Source organism: Echeneis naucrates, chromosome 14 (genome assembly GCF_900963305.1).
Source record: "Echeneis naucrates chromosome 14, fEcheNa1.1, whole genome shotgun sequence".
In the NCBI taxonomy this organism is placed as follows: domain Eukaryota; kingdom Metazoa; phylum Chordata; class Actinopteri; order Carangiformes; family Echeneidae; genus Echeneis; species Echeneis naucrates.
Window position 1 is genome coordinate 11,077,114 of NC_042524.1, and position 22,255 is coordinate 11,099,368.

Below are 22,255 nucleotides of genomic sequence, written 5' to 3' on the forward strand. Positions count from 1 at the left end.
CTGAGGAGCTCTCACTGGTTTTTCCATCTCATCCTCGACTTTGATTCCCAGATATCTGCAAAGATCTGAGCTGAAACTGGTTTGAATGAACAAGTGTTGCTTATCTCCAGTCAACATTATGATAGATAAAGGGTTTTTTCCATTGTCCAAGGCTACCCCAACCAGTAATCACACCTTCAAGCACTTCATCTTTGAGATTTTGATTTTAAAATATGCCCTAATGTGTACCCAGATTGTGACCCTGAGCTTGCTTTTTAGTCACAGAAATGTTTATTTCTAAATTTTTCTTTACAAAATGTAAATACATATTTTGAATGCTATTTGATGTTTCATACTATCTTACGATGTATTTTTGTAATGAACATGTAGCACCGGTGGATGATTAAATTCTTACTTTAGAGTGATCTGTCATTTGGACTTAGGGAAAGACTTGCCTTCATTAAAGACCGAAGTATAACCGGTCACAGTGAAAAGTTCAAAAACAAGACGAAAATAGCTCAGACTTTTCCCCGCTAATTTTTCCAGTTTTGGTCAGACACCATTATGATGCCATTGGAGTAACTCCTCTGGTCTAGGTGGCTCTTTTATTCCACCACAAAATGATAAAAACTGCACAATCATGCTGCATCCTTGCCGCTCAGATAATGCTGTAGGACGGTCGTGAAGTTGACCGGCGCGTTTGCGTCAGCGTCTGTGCGTCGTTGCGTCACGTGACGCGGCGGCTGGAGCTCCGCCCCAGTCTCCGGGCTTTTCTAAACGGTCACGTTGCGCTGCAGCAGTGAAACAGCAGACGGCCTCTCATCCTCCGCACCTTCTCCACCGGCTCTCCGCACCCAGACATCCAGCAGCAGGTAAGACACAAACCGCAACACCCGCACACACCGCACATCTGGGGCTGACTGACACGTGAAGATGATAACAGTAATAATGACCTGACTCCGAAATGATGCTCTGTACCACCTTGACCAAACTTCACCTCCCTCGTTTCTTCCTCGCAATTCAATCGCCTCTTTTGACACACGACGCTCCAAATGGGCAGAAAACGATTAAAAATTGTTTGTTGATGATGTTTTAATGTGTGCTGCGTATTTTCGCGCATCGAGGAAATAACGCAACAGGAAGAGCGGAGGGGAGATATGACCTTGAAGGAAGAGCCTGTGGCGTCACTCCTTAGTTTGTACAGCCACGACTAAAACCGACTGTGTTACACGTTTTAAAATCTCACTTTAATGGAGGTTATTCCTAAAGAGAGGAGATGAGCAGGGTAGGTGACGAAAGAGGAAACACGAGGAGAGGAGGGGAGCGGGGTAGGTGACAAAAGAGGAAACTAGGAGAGAAGGGGAGCAGGGTAGGTGACAAAAGAGGAAACAAGAGGAGAGGAGCAGGGTAGATCGTGAGAGAGGAGAGGAGGGAGGGAAGTGGGTGAGGCGGAGGGAGGCAGCCTCTCGGTGTGTATCTGAGCCACAGCACGTAGACCTCTGATGACAGGGAGGCGGAGAGTCCCATTAGAGGTTTAGACTTTCCGATTGAATGTGTCATTCTTTCAAAGAAATTAAGCACCCTTCATCTCACAAGGAGACACAGATTTAGTTTAATTTTTATTGTAAAATTTTAAACCATTGCTCCAACCTTTTTTTCCCACTTTAAGTCCTTTTTAGGCAAAAAGAAAGAAAGAAAGAAAACATCCTCTGAGGTTACTTCGTGTCTCAACCTTCCTGGTGATGCTTTCTGACATTTGATCGACTCAAAAGTTAATAATTGATTTCTGAGAAATTTCTGCACAATTATGAAAACATTTAGTTGAGACCAAAATAGGAACACATGAGAGCTAATCTCCCTGGATAAAAGAGAAAAATCTACACAACCCGGATAATGCAAAAAAAACCCAGAAAATAAAAACGGTGTTGGAAGTCTTGGCATTGCTGCTTCAAAAATCAATTGAAAATCAATAGCTACATATTTTCTGCCCATCTTCTAATTGATAAATTGATATTGAATTCATGTTACGGTTAGTACCACAAAACTACGACATAATATTCATATTTCAATTTTAGCATAATGTTTGCTAATTGCTAATCAGAATTAACTGTCAATGGTTTTTCCTCACCACATGCAGTGGAAATGAAACATGAATTCACATGGCCAGCTTAAGTTTGTCTTTTTTGTTATGTTTTTCAAAACTATTTGGTTTAATTACAGCAAGAAACATCACCTCATGTAATGAGCACATTCTCGCCAGTAACAAAGTTTCTCTGAGCTGCAACGCACACAGCTCTGACTTCTGCCATCAGATCTTGTAGCAGAGAGCTGCATGGGAAACAGTGCTCCCGCTAGCACTGCTGCATCAAGGCCTGAGGATAGAAACAACCCAAACGCTGGGACCTGCATCAGTGCCAACACCAGCGCCCCGTCTGGTAACAAAATGCAGTGCAGCGAGCAAGCTTTTTATTTTTGACTAGAGCTGCCACACAGAAGCCATTCCACCTCTTTAATGCACACGCAGCTTGCAATGTAGAGAAAATAATAAGGTGGGTAAACACCTAGGGGGTGATGACGATATCCCAATTTCTCCTTGAATGCTGCTGTCCTCACCCTACATCTTTGCTATATGTCAGTAAATGCTATAACTAGGATGCCAGCCCAAGTTTAGGTGTTTTACCCGCACTGAGTCCTTGCATGCAGCCACATAAACATGCAGTGTAGTGGCAGAGCTTCAAACATCTTGTAGTTTAATGCTTGCACAAATGCTTCAAAAAAGACTAGCTTCAGTGTGATTTCTAGAGATCTAGATGTTCTTCCAGACTGAGTCTTTTGTTGATGTATTTGTGATTTCCACTATATCCTTGGTTGGTAAGTGAGTCCAAGCAGAAAACGACTGATAAGGGCGTTCGGTCATCCATTTCTTTCAAAGGTGAAAGCTTGAACTGGGAAGAACTCTCAGATCTGTGATCACTGAGTTGAGAATGGGCTTTTGACAGGGAATACGTGTATTTTTATAACTGCAATTGATCTTAAGTAGGGTCAAATTAGGCTTAAATTAATCTGTTGTATCGTACTTGTATCTGAATGGTGAAAATGATCTTTTATTTCGCTTTGAAAGCTTCTCCTTTAATGCATTTGACCGATGTTTATTAACAGTATTGCAGTGACCACAGTTGAAGGCACTCCTGTATGATGTCACAGTGGGGAGTTGGCTGTTGCAAAATCATGTCGCAGTGCAGAAGTAGTGTTGTTTTTTTGTTGTTTTTTTTTTTTTTTGTTAAGAGCGACTACTATGCAACAGGCTGGAATGAAAAACACAGACACATCATATATTTTAGTGTCTCGCATTTAATTTTGTTAAAACAACAAACTTTTAATGCAAATGGAATATAATTATGTCATGATTGGATGCATCAGAAAGTTGTCACACAATGCAGTCTTAACTCTTTATCACAAAGTGATACAGTGGTTGGCAATGCTGGCCCACAACAGCAATGTTGTGGTTTCAATTCCTGCCTGGGGCCCATCTTTGTAGAGTTTGCATGTTCTCCCTGTGCTTGCATGGGTTTCCTTTTGGTTTCTTTCCACAGTCCAAAAACATGCACGTCTAGGTTAATTGATTAATCAAAACTGACAGTGAGTGTGAGGGCTTGTGTGCCTTTATATGTAGGCCCTGCAATGAATTGGCATCCTATCTGGGTCTACCCTGCCCCCAACGTTAGGTTTGACTGGCTCAAGCACCCCCAGGGCCTTGATGGATGGGATGAAGGGGTTAAAAACCCTCTGGAAGATAAAACAACAGTTGTGCATGTTTGTGCTTCTGAAGGTTGCTACTTCAAGTCACATTTTTGTATTTGGATTTTTGTTGATAAGGCAGACTATTATTTCTTTGCACAAGTGAAAACAAAAATTTCCTCAAAGACAACAAAGATATGATACACTCCCAAAACCAGGTTAAAGGTTGTGTGAGAGTATATCGCTATATTAGACTGTCAGTGTATATATGGAATAATGACTGATTGCAGGATTCCAGGTGATGTTAATTTTACCCAAGCACGTCACTGCTGCAGTGATGTTAGGATGAATTAGTTGATTCAGAAAACATGACGTATCCAAAGTAACAATTAATCAATATGTTTGACTGTTTCTATCAAGCAACCCTGTGCTATTTAATTTTATTTATTATTTAATTTCTATTTAATTATATTTATATAACCTGAATTATAAACATTCAAGAATATGATTTTTTTTCTTTCTTTTTCCCTATAGAATTGATTAGATGAGGTTTCTAAGCATCTGATCTCTTTATTATTATATAACTCATCTCGAATCATCAAGGTTTAAAGTTTACTTCATTCATCTAAGAAAACGACTCAAATCAAAACTGGCTCTACTCTTAAAACTTTTGAATTATACATCGGATTACTTTATGTACTTATAAATATGTACATATAATGTAATATAAATAATGAAAACTAGTTTTGAAGCGTAGCCAGGAGGGACTTACTGCTGAATTTGTGGGTTCTTCAGCAGATAAGCTGGTGCTCATCCTGGAACAGACACACGAGAAATCAAACTCTGCGTTCAGACTGATTATTGAACAGTCAGCTGTGAGTGTTCTCCATTTGTCTGGGTGTTAATTGTTTATCCGAGGACCTGGCGTCCCCATATGTGAACATCACATTTTGGGTCATCTAGACCACAACGCAAAATTTTTCTCTACAAGGGCCTGGTTTCCACATTTATAATACTACAGGTTAGATTCAAGATGACCAACAACACGAAACAGAAATTAAAAATGCATGCCATGCAAGAGTTCAGGTCTTAAGAGGTTAAATGAGTATTTCTCCAATATTTTGGGGTAGATGCTGATTGTCAGCCATCATCTTTGAGTAAGGAAACTCTCACTCAGCACTCAATTCCATATAATTTCCTAACAAATGGCCTGTAAAATGAACTCCTTCATTTTGGTTTGTCACATCTGTGGTGCTAGAGCCTGAAGCAGGTGATAATTCCTGAGTGTGTCAAACAAGGAGTTTCATATTGTTTTTGTCTCTTTACCTCCTCATGGGGCAAGAGCTTCTCCTGAAGTTAGGAGCACAGGACACTAAAATTGAAAACACTCTTGCCACTGTGTCTTGGTTTTGTTGATTAGCTCGTGAACAGAAAGAACAACTTGAGGAGATTTAAATTTTATTAGGGAGAATAATTTTTTTTATTACATTTTCTTAATATAATAGCTTCTACTGTTTTACAGTTTTGGTTTTGCCATTTTTGTTCAGCCACACATCACACGGCTACCAAACACAAGCAGAAAGTATGAAGGTGTGTTGCATAAACATGTTTTATAATGGATGTGCACAACACGAAACATGCTCAGGGCAGATCGTATGTCTGGCAGGTTTGCTCTTTGAGGTCCTTTCTTCCAAACTTCATGAACTTAACATCTATTTAAGCCTTTTGTGATGTTGTTCAGCTAAATATACATTTTTTTATTTTATTTGTTTTTCCAGAAGCTAACATCTTTGTTTTTGATGCAACAATTTCCCCCTCAGGACTTCCTCAAATTTATCTGCATGTAGAATTTGACTTTCAGCAGGTAGCTTCTGTGTTGTCGTAACTTCACACTGTTTTTATTAAGAGGCCTTTGTGAGCGTGCGTCCGCTCTAAAGGTTGTTATCTCATTGCTTTAAACTGAGGATTAACAGAGGATGAAGTGTATGTCAGGCAGTGTCCTCTCACAACAAACTAGCGTCTGTTTGGAATTAAGCAGTTATATGATTTCATAATGTAAATGTACATATCTGAATGCTTCTACACTCAAGGTCTATAGTCTGCAGCCTCTTGTTATCTAGTATGCTGTTTTATTCTTTTGCATGACACTGATAAAAGTTGTTGTGGGTCATGCTGAACATTCCTTGGCCTTCTAGATTTATTTTAGACAAAATTTGGTATCTGCATTCACTGTGGTCAAACATTAATGCAAAATATAGCTCTTGGCCTTCAATACTCTTTCATTTAGTGCATTGAAACATTCACACACAGCTAACCTTTGTGTTAATCACTAAAGAAGCAGCCTCCATCCATCAATGTCAGAGTCATCTATAGCTGATCTATAGCCGGCCCAATACTGTGGTACGTGCTGGAGCATTTCGGATTTTGAACAAAGCTGTAACAGTGTTGTCAGCTGGTAGCAGCTTGGCAACCGGTGCTGTCAACCAGAAAGAAGTCACAGCTTGTTCCCTGGCACAATCTGTATTAGTGGGAGTGATGCATTTTAGGGATTTGGGAATATGGAAATTCAGAAATCCCACATGTGCTCACCTCACATACATCTAGTGGTCATAATTTCAAATCAGACAGGAGCAGCAGCACAGCAATTTTAAGGAAATAGGTTGCTGAAAACAAAGCAAATTGTGAATGAATTAAGGCAAAGGTATAAAAGGCAGATATACGTGAATTGCACAATGAGCGATATAATGACAATAAATGAAACCAGGAGAAGACTGAGGGTTGCTGAGGAGAGAGAACCAAGCTCTGCTGCATCCAGAGCGGCTATAATGAGGACTGGCAGCAGGGTATACTGGAGCAAGGTTGCATAATCCCTCTCTCTCTGTCTTCTCCGCTTCAGAGGGGGTTGGGAGGGAAGAGGTTATGTAACTGCTTATTTACAGCAGAGCGAAGAAGGAAATAGTGAACAAAATAATCTGGTCTATAGCATGTTTGTGCATGTTGGCACATTGTGAAAGCGCAGCTTCTGCCACTGAATGGTTTCTCTACAACATACCCAGGAGAAATATTTTCAAAACCCTGTCATATTCATTATCAAATGTCAATGAGGACATCTGCCTCTTTTTTTCAGTCAGTGGTTTTGATACATTTCACACAGTTCTGTAATTTTCACCCATCTTCCTGCCCTCCCTGATAGGAGAGGAGGTCCACTCTGCGGTGAGGTAGCCATGTTGTAGACAATAGGTCATTAAATGAGGCCCCACACTGGGCAGATGTCCTGGTCTGGGAATCAATGTGACCTCTCCATGCCACTCTCTCTTTTAGCCAACATGACTCACCAGTATCCCGCACTGACTCCCGAGCAGAAGAAGGAGCTGCAGGACATTGCTCAGAGGATAGTAGCTCCAGGAAAAGGCATCCTTGCAGCCGATGAGTCCACTGGTATGTGTTCACTTGCACATTCTGCTGACTCAAAATGATTGATCAATTACCAATACTAGATTATCTGTTATGGTATTGATTTTGAACTTCTTAAATCCTGGTAACCTCTTTCCCATTGCACCAAAACTTCTACATAGCTCTCATAAAGCACAATATGTAAGGGTGTAGATAAATTAGCCCAACAAAATTTGAGTAGAATCAGCTGAATTCATCGAAAAATTGATTTCCTTTACCATCCAACTCGAAATAGTGCAAAAAGTGGACACTTAACTTTAATCAGTGATTTCTTATTTGTGTAGATTTTTGCCTCAGCAACCATGTAGGCTCTAATTTCTGAGCTGTGTAGAATAAATAGTTCTGATGGTCAGTTGAAGCCTAATGAATTCCCTGTCCAGTTAAAAAGTCATGAAAAAGATCAGTCTGCATTTGGGCATGTCTGAGTATTTATGTGTGCGTGGTGTTTACAGGCAGCATGGCAAAGCGTCTGAACCCCATTGGGGTTGAGAACACCGAGGAAAACAGGCGTCGCTACCGCCAGCTGCTCTTCACAGCTGACCAGCGCATCGACAGTTGTATCGGAGGTGTCATCTTCTTCCATGAAACCCTTTATCAGAACACCGATGGTGGCACTCCCTTCGCCAAGCTCATCAAAGACCGTGGCATTGTCGTTGGCATCAAGGTGAAAAACTAAATGCTTCAGTCACATTGAGAGTAGACTTCTTCAGATGAGAAATGGTTTATCTTCAAGTCTTGTAGTCAGTCTAAATACTCATTTCACCTTTCTAATGGGGAAGCCATAGCTCAACCATAAGCTGGTTCCCACTATTGCTTGTATGTCACTCCTATCCTTAGTGTCCTTAAACAGAAAAACTTATGGTTCTGGCCCTATTTGGTGGCTGCATTGGCTCTGAATGTTTCCAAGCCCACAGTGTAGATTCAGTTGCAGTTAAGTATTTCAGTTCATTGGACAGTCAACATCTGTTTGGCAGGTAAAACTAGAGATTCTCCTACACTGTGTATGAAAACAGTCACTGCCAGCATATTTAGACACACACAGACCCTCCTACAGGAGCAGGTTGTGAGGACAAACTGGGTGAAAGTGCATGCAGGTCTTTTGTTCAGGAGTTTTATGCAATTTGTGTGTGCGTGTTTGCCAGACACCCAAGAAGGAGAATTCAAGTATTGTTTAGAGCTAAGATGATTGCACTTGAGAATCTGAGGGCCACATAACGGTACGTTTATGTGTAACAGAATTAAATAAGCATTTGTGTTACTGTCTTTGCAGGTGGACAAAGGTGTTGTTCCCCTCGCCGGAACAAATGGCGAGACCACCACTCAAGGTAGGAATTGTTCTTAAAACCTCAAACAGTCAAAGTCCATGCTACTAGGTATCTCATTGATGTGTGTTGGACTGTAGGTCTGGACGGGCTGTCTGAGCGCTGTGCACAGTACAAGAAGGATGGTGCAGACTTCGCCAAGTGGCGCTGCGTGCTGAAGATCTCTGACACGACTCCATCTGAGCTGGCCATCTTTGAGAATGCTAATGTTTTGGCAAGATATGCTAGCATCTGCCAGCAGGTTGGTGTGCGATTACAGACCAGGCCATTTGGACTGTTGGTGGAACAAATCCTGAGAGATCATCGATAAGAAAATAAGGGTTTGCCTTAAGCATATATTTTTCAATGTCTCTTAGAATGGTATTGTTCCTATTGTGGAGCCTGAGATCCTTCCTGATGGAGACCATGACCTGAAACGTTGTCAATATGTCACTGAAAAGGTAATGAACTGGAGAATAGAGATACCAAAAGCCACTCTGTGTTTGTTTTGATACATATGTGCTCTCCCCGTCTTCTGATTTTCAGTTATGTGTCTTTGGCTGTTAGGTCCTTGCTGCAGTGTACAAAGCTCTGTCAGACCACCATGTGTACTTGGAAGGGACATTGCTGAAACCCAACATGGTCACAGCTGGACATTCCTGCCCCACCAAGTACAGCAGTGAGGAAATTGCCATGGCTACTGTAACTGCCCTACGCCGCACTGTGCCCCCTGCAGTCCCAGGTCAGAGAAAAAGATATGTGGAACAAGAATAAAAATCATTTCATAAAAAGTATCTAATGATTTGTCGTTAATGTATTGCTCATTCATATTATTTATACAATTTCCTAATAATTATGTAATTTGAATTTAGTCTGAGACCATTTAGAGATATTTTTGACAATTCAGTTTTTGTATGTTTAATTAATGATCTGTGATTGAAGGACTTGAAAGATCAGAATGTATTTTTAAATGAATTAAAACAAAGTATAACAATTGATGTTTCAAAACACAGAATATTCTGGGAATGATATATTGACATGCATTTCATTGTATATGTATTGTTATCTATTGCCACATTAATGCTTTGTTTATTCCACTCTGTAGTAGAGTGGAAAAGCTTAAATGTTGTATGAAATCTGGTTTGAGCTTTCTCTCTTTTCTCAGGAGTGACCTTCTTGTCAGGTGGCCAGTCAGAAGAAGAAGCCAGTGTGAACCTTAACTCCATGAACAACTGTCAACTTGCCAGGCCCTGGGCCCTGACTTTCTCCTACGGCCGCGCATTGCAGGCCTCTGCCCTGAATGCATGGAGGGGAGAGCTGAATAATGAGAAGGCAGCAACCGAGGAGTTCATCAAGCGTGCTGAGGTTTGACAAAACTGTAAACACTTTCCTCACAAAGTCATATGAAAGTCAAACATCCTTCAGCAATATTCTAAATTACTCTTTTTTTTTCCACCATCTTCTTCAGGCGAACAGTCAGGCTGCACTGGGCAAGTACGAGTCTTCTGGTAGTGGTGGAGCGGCAGGAAAATCCCTCTATGTGGCTAATCACGCCTACTAAACATCACACCACCACATACTGCTGTGGTCTAGTCATATAGTCCTATATCTGCTCTGCTATTCCCCCTCACGCATCTGTCGAACACAGGCCTGTGCTGTCTACTGTACTTTAGATGTGTTAGTTATTTAAAATGACATCATTGGATATGTGTATTTAAAAACATAACGCAGATTACTAAATGGAACAGGCTTGTTTTTTTTTTTTTGTTTGTTTGTTTTGTTTGTTTTTTTTGTCTATTTGATCCAAATAAAGTAGAAATCGGTTTATTTCATGTTTAGCTATCAATAACAGTTATTGGGGATGACAAAAATGAGTTAGATTAAGATAATCAGTTACTGTACAATTCATGCCTCCCTTTAACTGCACCTGGTGCTTTCTAAAATGTATCCCTCAACATGACAAATCTTTAGCTACTCCAAAGCAGGGTAGATCAGCTTGTGTATTTCTGTATTTCACTTGTGTGAGAGCAACGTTACTGACTCATCCTTCAAATGCTATACCCTCCCTGACAGTGGGACCAACCAATCTTTAGTGGCATCAGTACATGGATGGGACATGACAAAAAGACAGTGTGAGGACCTTTCAGACTGAGTTTATCTTTTGAGAATGTTTGGGTTGTACTTTCAGACAGCTGTAGCTCCAGCAGAGGTCAGTAGGCCCATTTAACAAACTATCACACACCAGTATTTATTCTCTGCTTTTGTGTTCTCACGCTTCTAATCACCAGTAATCAGGCAAATGTCTTGATTTGTCATCTTGTCTATTCTAACATTAGCTTTAAATTACATACAGTAACTAATGTATTCAGTTGTGTGAAGGTGTCGATATTATGTGATTCTTGTGTGTCATTGCAACACCTGATTCCCTCAGCTTACCCCACCTGAAGCAAAGACGATTTCCAATGATATACCCAAAAAGTGGACCAATTTGTGGGGTTAGCACCAGGGAAACAGTCACTGCTGTGTTGGAGTACTGTGACGTTTCTGCTGTTAATATTGTTCTTGAACCACTTGGTGTGTGAATTAGTGGAGACAAATAGACTAAAATAAACATTAAAAACTAGCAGAGATCTCTTTGTGTGATGTTGTACCTTTTACACTTTTGGTGCCTTCGGGATACGATCTTATACTGAAATGGGACCATATTATACAATATGTAAGCCTGGCTGTACTTACAGGGAATAATGGATACTAGGTAGTTGTTCCTTTTTATAATATGTACATCTCCTCTGTCATGTTTCAGTTATAGTTTTTTCCTCAGATAAATATTTTAGAATACAAAAATGTTTGATAAATAGTGTTCTTTTTAAAGCATCAAATGGTTCCCAATGTTATTGGTTTGTTTTTCCTACAATAAGTACAAATGAGAAGAATGATTGCTACATATATAAATAAAAGGAAAATTCCATAACTATTTAGAAAATTAATCTAAACTGATGTGGGTTAATTTCCCCCATTTTGTGGATAAAAACTATTACTTTTTAAGAGTAGCTCCACCCTAAAGGGCTACAACTGTTGAAGGCTAATTAAAAATGTATCAGTACAAAATCAGCAGTATGAGAGTGTAAATGCATACGTTGTAGATCTGCCACACAGTGAGGGGCAATAATGAAGGGTGTTAAACAGAAGCATAGTTTATGCATTTGTATGGGTGCCTAAACACAACTCTGCAGCTGATGCTTGAAGCCATGAGACACTTCAGGGTCAGATTACAGAGCCGACATCTCTCACTGGGACAGCTGAGCAGCCATTGTTGACGTGTGGTATTGTTTTAAAGTAAGGTGTGACACACTCTCAATAAAGTGGCATTGAGTGAGCTTGTGGTGTGTGTTCATTAGCTTCCCCTCCCCTTCATGTTGTGTACTGACAGTAGTCATTTTTCCAGAGTACAGAGAAGGCACCATCCGGGGCGCCGCTGGGGAAATGTAGGTTTGATATATTCACCGGGTAGTCCCGGTGTAAATATCTCCCCAGAAAAAGTAAATAAGAGACACCTAAATGGCGGGGCCGGCCAACCCTTCATCCATGGGAGGGGTGAGATCATGTTTTACAGACTATATTTGACCCCCCACGGAAATACAGGACAAAGCCCCCCATTTTAAACCCAATCCGAGACGATCTCGTTTTTCAAGGGGGCGGTTGTCAACCGGGTGTGTTCGACAGCTACTGTCCCAGTCTGCGTTACCGTGCGTCGCCTCTGCAGGGTTATAAAGCGGGTATAAAGATGTTTCTTATTGAAGTTCATAAAATTAGTAGCCACTATGCTTATTAACAGATTAACAGACTATGCTTATTTTTTTAGGTGACTTTAATATATATGTATATCTATAATATATCTCTCTGTGTGTCTAAGCCAAGCTGAGCTTCGTGAACGAACGCACCCCACGTAGTTCATTGGCTGTCATGGCTACCACGGAAGTAGGTGAGTGGATTTATATTCAGCTTGAATAACACCGTTTTTCTGGCCTCCAGCAGCCAGGACTCACAGCATCTCCTGGCAGTTTGTAGCCGAGTATTTTTACGGACAAAAACCTGAACGGCCTGTCCCGCGGAGGTTGTTTCCTTCATGACTCGAGTGTATGAAGGTAGCTGCTAGCTGCTAACTAGCCGGTAGCAGCCCTGTCACCGCGGAAGATGTTGTAAACCTGCAGGTGTTTGTCACTTCACCTGATTTCAACCTGTATGTTTTACTGATTCTGTAGATAAGCAGAGTAAAACACACGCTTCAATCTGGACTATGTTTTTTTTTTTTTTAAGCTCTAATATTAAACCGTGTCGGCCTTGCAGCCATGTTGGCCAAATAATGTTTCCCCGCAGTGAGTTTGTAACTCACAATAATGTTCCAACATTTAGCTTATAGCATCTAGTCATTATCAAGCAGTCCTAGCTATTGAGGTGTTATAGCGGGTAAACTCAGATTTCATTGCATGTTAAAGTTTTGACATTAATATGAACGTAGGAATATCCGACGGGAATGTGTGTTCCTTCCTAATCCAGTGGCAAATTAAGGTATTTGCCACATAACTGCAGAGAACACGTACAAACCCACTATTGCCATCAATCAGCTTTTGGCAGCTTCAGTCAGTGTGTCCATTCTCCTCTGACCTCTCTCTCATCAGCAAAAGGCTTTCGGCGACCGAAGAATGCGTGAATGAATGCGTTTTGTTTTTAACAAGCATTGTAAATTCACTAGTGGATGCCATCAATGAAAATCCGAAGAGCTCAGCAGTTTGTGAAATACTCGGACCAGCCTGTCATGCTAAAGTTAAAGTAACAGAGATCACATATTTTCCCTATTCTGGCGTTTGGTGTGAACATCAGCTAAAGAGCCCGTATCTGCATTGATGTTTGGCAGATTAGACAATTATGTGAATAAAAAGTTGTGTAGGTGTTCCCAATAAAGTGTTCAGAGACTGTATGATGGTATATTAAATATGTTTTTGTTTTTAAATGCAGTGTTGTTGACATTTCCATCTCTCTGTTTGCATTTATTTGTCTCTCAGAGCGTAGACGAGGTCAGCTTGCTGCTCTTTCTATAGCAGCGGTGGTCATCATCGTGGGAGTCCCTCTGTGGTGGCGAACAACTGAAACATACCGTGCATGGTTGCCTGTCAGTCAGATAAAAGAGTTGGCTAAGCTGCAGGTTTGTTTGTGTATCCATTACTTCATCCCCAGTTTGGTGGCCCTTTATCTTCCATGTGTACTACGCCTGTCTTTCTTTTTTCGCAGCTGCATTTAAGTGCTGATGTGGAGGTTGTGTTTGCTCGTGGCACTGTGACACCAGAACAACAGAAGAAGGTCCCGCTGACACAGACACAAAACATGGAGCACAGAGTAGACGGTGATTCATTTAATGCTATCTGTGACGTTCATGTGAAAATATTATATGAAGACTGCAAGGTCATTTTTTTCAATTTAATTTGCTTCCAGAGGACACAGCTTTGAGCTACAGGTATGAGACAAGGTACCGTACAGCCACAATCATGGAGGAGGATGCCCTGAACCAGCCCACTGCTGCAGGTGAGATGCAGTTTTCCTGTGAAATCAGTGCTTAACATGCAAACATGTATTCACCCCTGTGAAATATACATGTAGTAACTCCTATGCGTCTCTCTAACTCTGCCTCTGTAGAAGCAGATCTGTCTCTGCACACACTCAGTGAGAGTCCCTCTGGATCCTTGGTTGTGTATGTGATCCCAGAGTCATCTTCACTGCTGCCTCAGGTTAAGATGTGCTAGATTTTGAGTTCTGAGCTGTCCCATTCTTCATCTTGCTTACATCCTCTTGCATTTTTGAGTGTATTTGTTTAAATGTTAATGTCTGTATAGTTTTATGGTTTTTATAGCTAAGCTATGTTTTGTAAATTGTATTAATGGATCTGCATTGCCACAGAGAATTTCCTACTGAAAAAAAGATGAGGGTAATTATTACTGCTTAGTGGCTAAATGTATAGCTTGCATTTATGAATCATGACTAATTTAAATCACTCTGGATAAATATAGGATAATACAATACTTAATACCTACTTATACATACTTATATATACAAGTATATAAGTAGGATCTATATATACTTATTACATACCTTCATGCCTTGCAGAATGTGGATGTTTATATCGGTCAGAGGCGGACGGCATTGTTGCGCATTGGTTCCCAGATGAGAGTGGGCAAGACTCTAGAGCAACTTTTGGCTCACATGGAGCCTCGGATCAAGCAGGTGCTGCATGTGATGTCTTTTAGTCATACCGACATCACTGCTGCTCTCAGCAACAGAGTCCGTATCAGCCCTGGCAACAAGGAGAGCATCGCTGACAGCATGAGAGCCTTTAAATCGAGCCCAGGTAGGTATTTGTTTTAACACAGTGATGAAGTCAACCAACTTAACTTGTGCTTCTGTCAGTGAACAGATGAACTTTGTGACGGTTTCCTTCTGTTGTCTTCTAATTCTTCTCTTTAGGTTATGAGATAACATTCAGTCTGTTGAACCCAGACCCAAAGTCCCACCGGCTCCATTGGGATATAGAGGGTGCCGTGGAAACCTACATCCAACCTCTGCTAACAAAACTATCCCCTGTTGCCAACTTTAGCATTGACTCTCAGGTACTGTGTGTGTAAATGTGTAATCACTCGGTAAAAATTGTAAACATTTGAGACATTGTGTGTGGTAATGCAAGTTGTCTTTGCAGACCTTGTACTATGCCATGCTTGGTGTCAACCCTCGCTTTGACAGCAGCCGCAGCACCTACACACTTAACGCTGACAGCCTTGCACATGTCATCAATCCTGTGGAGGCTAGACTTGGTAAAAGAAAATGCTAATTGTGTGTTATCTAGTATTTGGCAAAATGAGAAATAACCATTATTTATTTTCTTTTTTGCATCTGATTTCCAGGCTCCAATGCTGCATCTTCCAACCCAGTTTTGAATTTTCTACTGTACATACCAGATGCCCATCATTCACCCCTTTACATCCATGACCACAAGAAACAGCAAGTGCCTACTAATGCTTTTCACTCTCCTCGGTGGGGTGGAATTATGGTAAGATAATATCATGGTAATTATGGTAAGATAATCAGACAATGTTGGGTGATAGTCGAGCAATTATAGCTCATTGCTAAGTCAAGGCTTATAGAAATGAGATTTTGCCTTCAAACTTATGTGGAATTTGGCTCAGATTTGATATAAATGTTTTAATCCATGTTTTTGTAGGTTTATAATGTGAATGAGTTCTACGAAGTAGACACTGTGTTCCCTGTTGACATCAACATTGACATGGCTAAGGTTATGGGGGTCTTTCTTGCACAACTCCGGTAAGTGAATCTTCACGGGGCACAAGTATTTTCATAAAAACACACAAAGTAACTTTTCTCTGCTGTCCCCTTCAAGGCTGCTGCTGGGTGTGCAATCCTCCACCCCTCCTCCTGGCTTCCTTGTGGCACCATGTGGCAATGCAGGACTAGCTGATTGGGAGCTGGATCGCCTCATGTGGAGTCGAAGTGTGGAAAATATTGCAACAGCAACCACCACCATCACCTCTCTTGCCCAACTGCTGGACCAGATAGGCAACATTGTTATCAACGACAACATTGCTCAACAGGTGAGCTGTGCATGCAGGTTTATTGTTGTCTGTTGCTGTGTTGGCTTTTGTGTGTGTATGGTTGTGTGTAAAACACATACTTTACATACTTTTTAAGATCAACAACTATAAACAAATAGTCTTGTGTATTTTTATCGGTTACAATTACAATTACAACAAAAAAATCCCTCTTCACTTTTAGAAAGTAGATATCACATTTAAATCAGATGGACACTGCATGTTCTTGGTCAGTGCCTTAATTTCTTACATTGTCTGTGTGATAAGTAGACTGCAGGTTATCTATCAAGGATGTCAAAGGTTTGATATGGGAAAGAAAAACTGCTAACTCTCTAAACATGAAATTTGATAATCTTCATTGTATTATAATACATTGTAGCAAAGTGGTAACGCAGTCTCTTTGTCAAGCAAACATTTTGACCATGAGATTATCCAAATTTCCATGACATAAATTTATGTTTAAATAGGCAATAAACCAAGTTAAATACAGCTTTTTGTTACATCAGTTGTATCTAACCTGTAATTGTTACTGCTTCAGGTGTCTAGTGCAGTCACATCACTGCAGCTGGCTGTGTCTGAATTGGAGGCTGGGAACCTTGGCTTTGCTCTGCAATACAGCAAAGAGGCCATCTTGTCGTCTGAAAGAGCATTCTTTGATCCTTCACTCCTCCACCTTCTCTACTTCCCTGATGACCAGAAATTTGCTATTTACATACCTCTTTTCCTGCCCATGTGTGTGCCTATTCTTCTGTCACTGCTCAAAATAGTGTCTGAAGCCAGACAGAAACACAGAGAAAAAAAACCAAAGAAGGACTGAGCAACACTGAAGATGTAATGAACAAACACATGTCATTTGGGTACAAAGGAAGCATTTACAAAATTCCGGTTAACAAATTGGTCATGTATGATTTTTAGAAATTTGTGTTAGGTATTGAGTTCAACATAAGATTTCAATGTAAGAATACTCTGGCTGTCAGACACTGTACTGTATAAAGTTGTAAATGTGCAAACTTTTATATTTGAGTTCCACTTTCTACTCTAAGTTATTAATAAAGACCAAGTTGTAACTAATATCTTGTTTGTATAATGTTTAGCTTCTTCGGATAGCAAGAAATGAAGAACACCAGACTCTTTGACCCTTATATAAATATATATAAATATGACATGAAGAGACTTCTGTTAAGAACTAAAGCATTGTATACTATGTGGTTAGACGAATCAATATCTTGTTATTAAAGTGCAACAAAATATTTGCTGCATAAATCTTTGTCAATGCTCTGTGTAGTTGTTCCTTTGGGGCTTTGGCATCATGTTTTATTTAATTTTTTCTTTTGTTTTTTTATTTACTGTAGGCCTCCAGTAGCAGGTGGTGGCAGAGGTTTTGAAGTTGCTGTAGATTTTTTAAATGCTTGCTTCGATACATGTGTCCACTGATGGAGGTCAGTTGCTGCGGTCAAGGCAGCCGGATGTGACCTGGTCCTCCAGCAGGGGGCGCTGAGCTCGCCTTTAAAGCTACTTGTCGCGCTCTGTGTGCGCCGAAGAAGAAGGTTGTGGCGCTGCAGCCTGCAACTTGTTTGTCCGTCGTTTTGTTTATCTCTCCGTTTCGACGTCAGTCTCCAACGACCTGAGTCTCCATCAAAACGTAGCAGGTAATGAATACTTGAAGTGTAATATTTATGCTCGGCTGACAAATTAAGCGCCATTGTATCGTCTGTTTGTGAGGAAAAGAGCTGCTAGCCGGCTTGCTAACTTTCTTCAGTGTTCGTGTTACGGAGCTCGGTGTTAGCATGTCCGGAGCAGGTGTCATCCGTGGACCCGCGGGGAACAACGACTGTCGGATATACGTGGGAAACCTGCCCCCTGACATCCGCTCTAAGGACGTCGAAGACCTGTTTTACAAATATGGGTCCATTCGTGATATAGATCTGAAAAACAGAAGAGGAGGACCGCCGTTCGCCTTTGTGCAGTTTGAGGACCCGAGGTGAGCTGCGGAGGTCCGCCACGTCTCTCCCTCTTATCTGTCTCTGCTGTTTACTAAAGATTCAACCTCACATTCACATCCGTAGTTCATTGGTAACCCGAAACCAACCTGCTTTCAATGGAGGCCACCGTTTTAGTCAGGGGTTTACTCAGTCTACAGGTTTTTGGAGGTCCCAGCTCCTCCAATGCGATGAATGTTAAATTGAAATGTGCATGTTTCTGTCGGGTCCCTGGTTTAGGTTTGTAATTTTAATATACTTGTATTGTATTTTTCTTCTTTTTCTGTACAGATGTTACATCTCTTTAAATCTTATTTTTTAAATTTCTTATTATTAATACTAGAGAAAGAGCTGCTGGCAAAGAATTTCTTGTGTTCGCGTACTTGGGAAATAAAGTTGATTCTGTTTCTGAAATACTTGTTTTTAAATTCTGTGTTTAGAAAGCTAATTGAAGTTGGATATTAAGTTTAACTGTTTGTTCTACAGGGATGCTGAGGATGCTGTTTACGGCCGAGATGGTTATGACTACGATGGATACCGCCTGCGTGTTGAGTTTCCAAGAAGTGGAAGAGGAGGTGGAGGAGGTGGTGGTGGTGGTGGAGCAATGGGACCCCCTAGGGGAAGGTATGGTCCCCCATCCCGGCGCTCTGAGTACAGGGTTGTTGTGTCAGGTAAGTGTTGTGTTTTTCCCAGGTTGTTTATACTTTTCCAAAGTGTAGAGATGATTGAGTTTTATGCCACTTTTTTCTGTCAGGTCTTCCTCCCAGTGGAAGCTGGCAGGACCTGAAGGATCACATGAGAGAGGCAGGAGATGTATGTTATGCTGATGTCTACCGGGATGGCACTGGTGTAGTGGAGTTTGTACGCAAAGAAGACATGACCTACGCTGTCCGGAAGTTGGATAACACCAAGTTTCGCTCTCATGAGGTACGTGAAAGGTTAACAGGCAAACTTTTGGCACAGGCAAATTTATCAAAGCATTTTCTAAAAAAAAAAAAACTGAACTGAGAGTGAAAATGACTGGACAGTAAGTAAAAACCTATTTTAAGTAATATGGCTTGGCGTTGCAGCTGTCTCATGTAAGAACTGGCATCACATCAACCAATGCTTAGTTATGTGTGTGCTTGTGTGTGTTCAGGGAGAGACGGCCTACATTCGTGTGAAGATGGATGGTCCTCGCAGCCCCAGCTATGGCCGCTCTCACTCCCGTAGCCGCAGTCGAAGTCGGAGCAAGAGTGCGTCACGCAGCTACTCTCCTCGTCGCAGCAGAGGGTCCCCACATTACTCTCCTCGGCGTTCCCACTCCCGTTCCCGTTCCCGCTCTCGTTCTCGCTCTCGTACCTAGATTCACCCGGCCCTAACTAAGGCAATGGTGTCCCTCAGAGCTGCAGAGGAAATCTTCACATCATTAACAAATCCTGTATACTGACCGTAGATCATCTCCTATGCTAATTGTTCATGCTCATGTTGTGTGTGTGTGTGTTACACACTGTAGTTTTCAGTTTGGCAGCACAAACCAAATGGTCTGGTCTGTGTACATGGGCCTTGCTCTTCTATTTTTTTCCATTCTCACAATCATTGTGTTTCTATCTTTTTCTCTTCTCTGCACTTTCTCCTACTGTTTGTCCTCATCATTTGGCTTTTTGTTTTGTTTTGTTTGCAAAGATTTTGCTTCTTCTAAGCATATACTGCTGTCCTTTGACCTTCTTGTGTGTCTCTCTGTAGAATTCAGAGGAACAGGATAGGATGGAAACAGAGGAAACAGTTCATATTAGGATAAACAGGAGGAGGAGGAGTCAAATGTGGCACCAATGGTATGATGGCTGTGCCTTGTCAACTGTGAAATCTGCATTATAAGCCTGTTCAGCTTTTTTTCCTACACTTGACTCTAGAGTGTATTGTGGAATGTTTTCAGTGCTAACAAGTTCTATACAACACCTTGTATTTCAAGGCCCAAAGTTTCTGTTTTTCGCTCGCTTTCATTTCTCAGTGTTCCAAAAAAAAAAAAGTTCAGGATCGCCTGTAGACTGTCTCTTGTTTTTCTCAAAGTAAACTTCCTCGGTGCATTTATTGACATTTTTAAACAACTTGTGAAGGTGTGATTCTAACTTCCCTCCTTCTCTTTGGTTTTGCTGGTATTCTGAAGGTTTGGCCTGGGCTCAGTGTCTCACCATTCCGGAGCCGGATCAGGATTCAGGATCAGATTAGGATTAGGCTTCAGGATGGATACATGGAGCAGGAGAATGGGAGCTTTTTACTGGGAGAGGATCCCGACCCCTGGCCCTGTCCACATAACCCCATCAAACCGGAAGCATTGTAGTGAGAGATTCAAACTAAATTGGCTTTCAAACAATCCCAATTACTTTTTCATTTCTGTGGAACGCCAGAGACAGTTACTGGCTGCAACGTGATTATTTTTCAGGATTTTTAACCCTAAACCACCCCCCCCCCCCCCTTTCTTTTTTTTTTTTTTTTTTTTTTTAATAAATGAGAAGAGCAAGGCTTGGATCAAATCCAGGAAGGAGGGCTGGGAGGTGCAGGATGGATCCACACACGTAAGGAGATTGGTAAATAGTGGGCACCCTTTAAAAGTGGAGGAGGGATTGAAGAGGGAGGATGGGGAAGTGATAAGGGAATGTGGCCTACATGTGATTGGTAATATTCTTTTTTTTTTTTTCTTAAGTCAGTCTTTTTCTCAGAGAAGGAGGATTTTTCATTTTCTTAGTTATCTTCAGTATATCAGAGCTTTCTTTTTTCTTAATAAAACGTTAAATGACATTAGTAAATGTCTCTGCTTTTCTTTTATCACACCACAAACTGTGTATATATATATATGTGTGTATATATATAATATACATATAATTTTTTTTTTTTCAAAATGATTGACAAATTAGTAAAGCATGAGAGGTCAGAACATTGAGTATACATTTACACATATCTAAAATGAAAAAGAAAATAAAACTTAGATTTATTACAAAATGAAAAAAAAAGAACAAGAAAAAATGAACTCTGAAGCTTATTAATAATGTGTATGGATTCACTAATACCATTAGCAGGTTCACTTTCAATAATAAATTGTGCTATTGGTCTATTTGGCAAAATATTCTTCTAATTTTATCAATAATCCCCTTTTAACTGTACATTTTTATCCTGCCTTCCATCCTGAAAAACATTTGTTGATGTTTAGAAATTTTGTAGGTTCGTCGTCATATTTATGGCTTTTAATTTTCAAAGATCAAAGTTCCCGATTAGAAGCCGGCATTTTTTCTGCATCATTATTATGTTTAACAGCTGTACAGGTAACACGACCTGAAGGCATCATGGTTGACGTGTTCTGTGATTGGCTAATTAGACTCTCCAATAACATTTAGCCATTTGCCTTCGTGGTGAGGTGAGCTGCAGCCTTATGTCCTTATGTCCGTGTATCCCATCTTCTTTTCAGCACACCAAAAACTAAAGACACATTCTGTTTTAGGACCAGACAGCTTTATCTTCTACCTGTCCAGGTAGCAGGTTTAATGTTTAAATCCAGGCCCTCTTTAAATATCCAGCATCAGATATGGCGATAATGACATGATGATTACTAGATATTTTGAGCTGTTACTATGATTGCTAGTGTTTGGCAGTGGGAGCAGATTGGCATCGAGAGTGCACCATGTGTTTTCTGATGTTGGACAGATGGTAGCAGCCTAAGTTAGAGAAAAAAGTATGTCAGAGAGTAGAACTATGAAACTGGTATGTACATCAGTTTCCATGGATACTTTAACTGAACAGCGAGAAAACATGGCAGACTTTTTCAGCACCATGGACAGAGACACCATTACTGCTCTGCTGTGTGTGTTGAATTCCCTCAAAGTGGACGAGGAGGAGATAGTGGAGCTCGAGGAATGACAAGGGGCAGTTAGTCCCCCATCAAGACGTGCTGAGCACAGAGTCATTTACTCAGGTAGGTGATATATCCTGGATGCCCCACATAACAGATTATCTTATTGACTTAAATGTTAAATTATATTTGCCATCCTTTCTTTATGTCACTTTTTCCTCCCAGTGGAAGCTGGCAGGACCTGAAGGATCACATGAGAGAGGCAGGTGATGTATGTCATGCTGATGTGTACTGGGATGGAGCTGGTGTGGTGGAGTTTGTGCGCAAACA

At 40.8% G+C, this 22,255-nt stretch overlaps 3 protein-coding genes across 5 annotated transcripts; all 3 read left to right on the plus strand.

Annotated features, from left to right (window-relative positions):
- Positions 1–747: 747 nt before the first annotated feature.
- aldocb (aldolase C, fructose-bisphosphate, b) lies at positions 748–11,099 on the plus strand. The gene is made up of 9 exons (XM_029518756.1): positions 748–851; positions 7,039–7,155; positions 7,623–7,834; positions 8,441–8,495; positions 8,573–8,733; positions 8,849–8,932; positions 9,039–9,213; positions 9,637–9,836; positions 9,940–11,099. Exons 2-9 carry the CDS (start codon positions 7,044–7,046, stop codon positions 10,030–10,032), a joined length of 1,092 nt encoding a protein of 363 aa, XP_029374616.1. The 5' UTR covers positions 748–851; positions 7,039–7,043; the 3' UTR covers positions 10,033–11,099.
- Positions 11,100–12,083: 984 nt separating this feature from the next.
- pigs (phosphatidylinositol glycan anchor biosynthesis, class S) lies at positions 12,084–17,375 on the plus strand. The gene is made up of 13 exons (XM_029519562.1): positions 12,084–12,247; positions 12,385–12,453; positions 13,535–13,674; positions 13,761–13,872; positions 13,962–14,051; positions 14,163–14,254; positions 14,631–14,871; positions 14,988–15,130; positions 15,217–15,331; positions 15,422–15,567; positions 15,739–15,839; positions 15,916–16,126; positions 16,662–17,375. The coding sequence occupies exons 2-13, from the start codon at positions 12,435–12,437 to the stop codon at positions 16,938–16,940; spliced, it is 1,689 nt and encodes a 562-aa protein (XP_029375422.1). The 5' UTR covers positions 12,084–12,247; positions 12,385–12,434; the 3' UTR covers positions 16,941–17,375.
- Positions 17,376–17,666: 291 nt separating this feature from the next.
- srsf1b (serine and arginine rich splicing factor 1b) lies at positions 17,667–20,874 on the plus strand. Of its 3 annotated transcripts, none has more exons than XM_029519444.1 (5): positions 17,667–17,772; positions 17,883–18,104; positions 18,589–18,773; positions 18,857–19,029; positions 19,241–20,873. In XM_029519444.1, exons 2-5 carry the CDS (start codon positions 17,911–17,913, stop codon positions 19,445–19,447), a joined length of 759 nt encoding a protein of 252 aa, XP_029375304.1. In that variant the 5' UTR covers positions 17,667–17,772; positions 17,883–17,910; the 3' UTR covers positions 19,448–20,873. The 3 variants fall into 3 exon arrangements, 2 of the variants coding, with proteins under 2 accessions (XP_029375304.1, XP_029375303.1); XR_003841594.1 differs by lacking the exon at positions 17,667–17,772 and having other exon boundaries at positions 17,911–18,104; positions 19,241–19,916; positions 20,249–20,872; XM_029519443.1 differs by lacking the exon at positions 17,667–17,772 and having other exon boundaries at positions 17,911–18,104; positions 19,241–20,874.
- The last annotated feature ends 1,381 nt before the right edge of the window (positions 20,875–22,255 follow it).

Bases quoted from the DNA above. Each gene is read 5' to 3' on its own strand.
- aldocb (XM_029518756.1), top strand. From the start codon at position 7,044: ATGACTCACCAGTATCCCGCACTGACTCCCGAGCAGAAGAAGGAGCTG. The intron at 7,835-8,440 runs GTGAAAAACTAA...CTGTCTTTGCAG, and splicing joins GCATTGTCGTTGGCATCAAG to GTGGACAAAGGTGTTGTTCC. The intron at 8,933-9,038 runs GTAATGAACTGG...TTTGGCTGTTAG, and splicing joins GTCAATATGTCACTGAAAAG to GTCCTTGCTGCAGTGTACAA.
- pigs (XM_029519562.1), top strand. The intron at 15,131-15,216 runs GTACTGTGTGTG...TTGTCTTTGCAG, and splicing joins ACTTTAGCATTGACTCTCAG to ACCTTGTACTATGCCATGCT. The intron at 15,332-15,421 runs GTAAAAGAAAAT...TCTGATTTCCAG, and splicing joins TCCTGTGGAGGCTAGACTTG to GCTCCAATGCTGCATCTTCC.
- srsf1b (XM_029519444.1), top strand. From the start codon at position 17,911: ATGTCCGGAGCAGGTGTCATCCGTGGACCCGCGGGGAACAACGACTGT. The intron at 18,774-18,856 runs GTAAGTGTTGTG...TTTTTCTGTCAG, and splicing joins GTACAGGGTTGTTGTGTCAG to GTCTTCCTCCCAGTGGAAGC. The intron at 19,030-19,240 runs GTACGTGAAAGG...GTGTGTGTTCAG, and splicing joins CCAAGTTTCGCTCTCATGAG to GGAGAGACGGCCTACATTCG.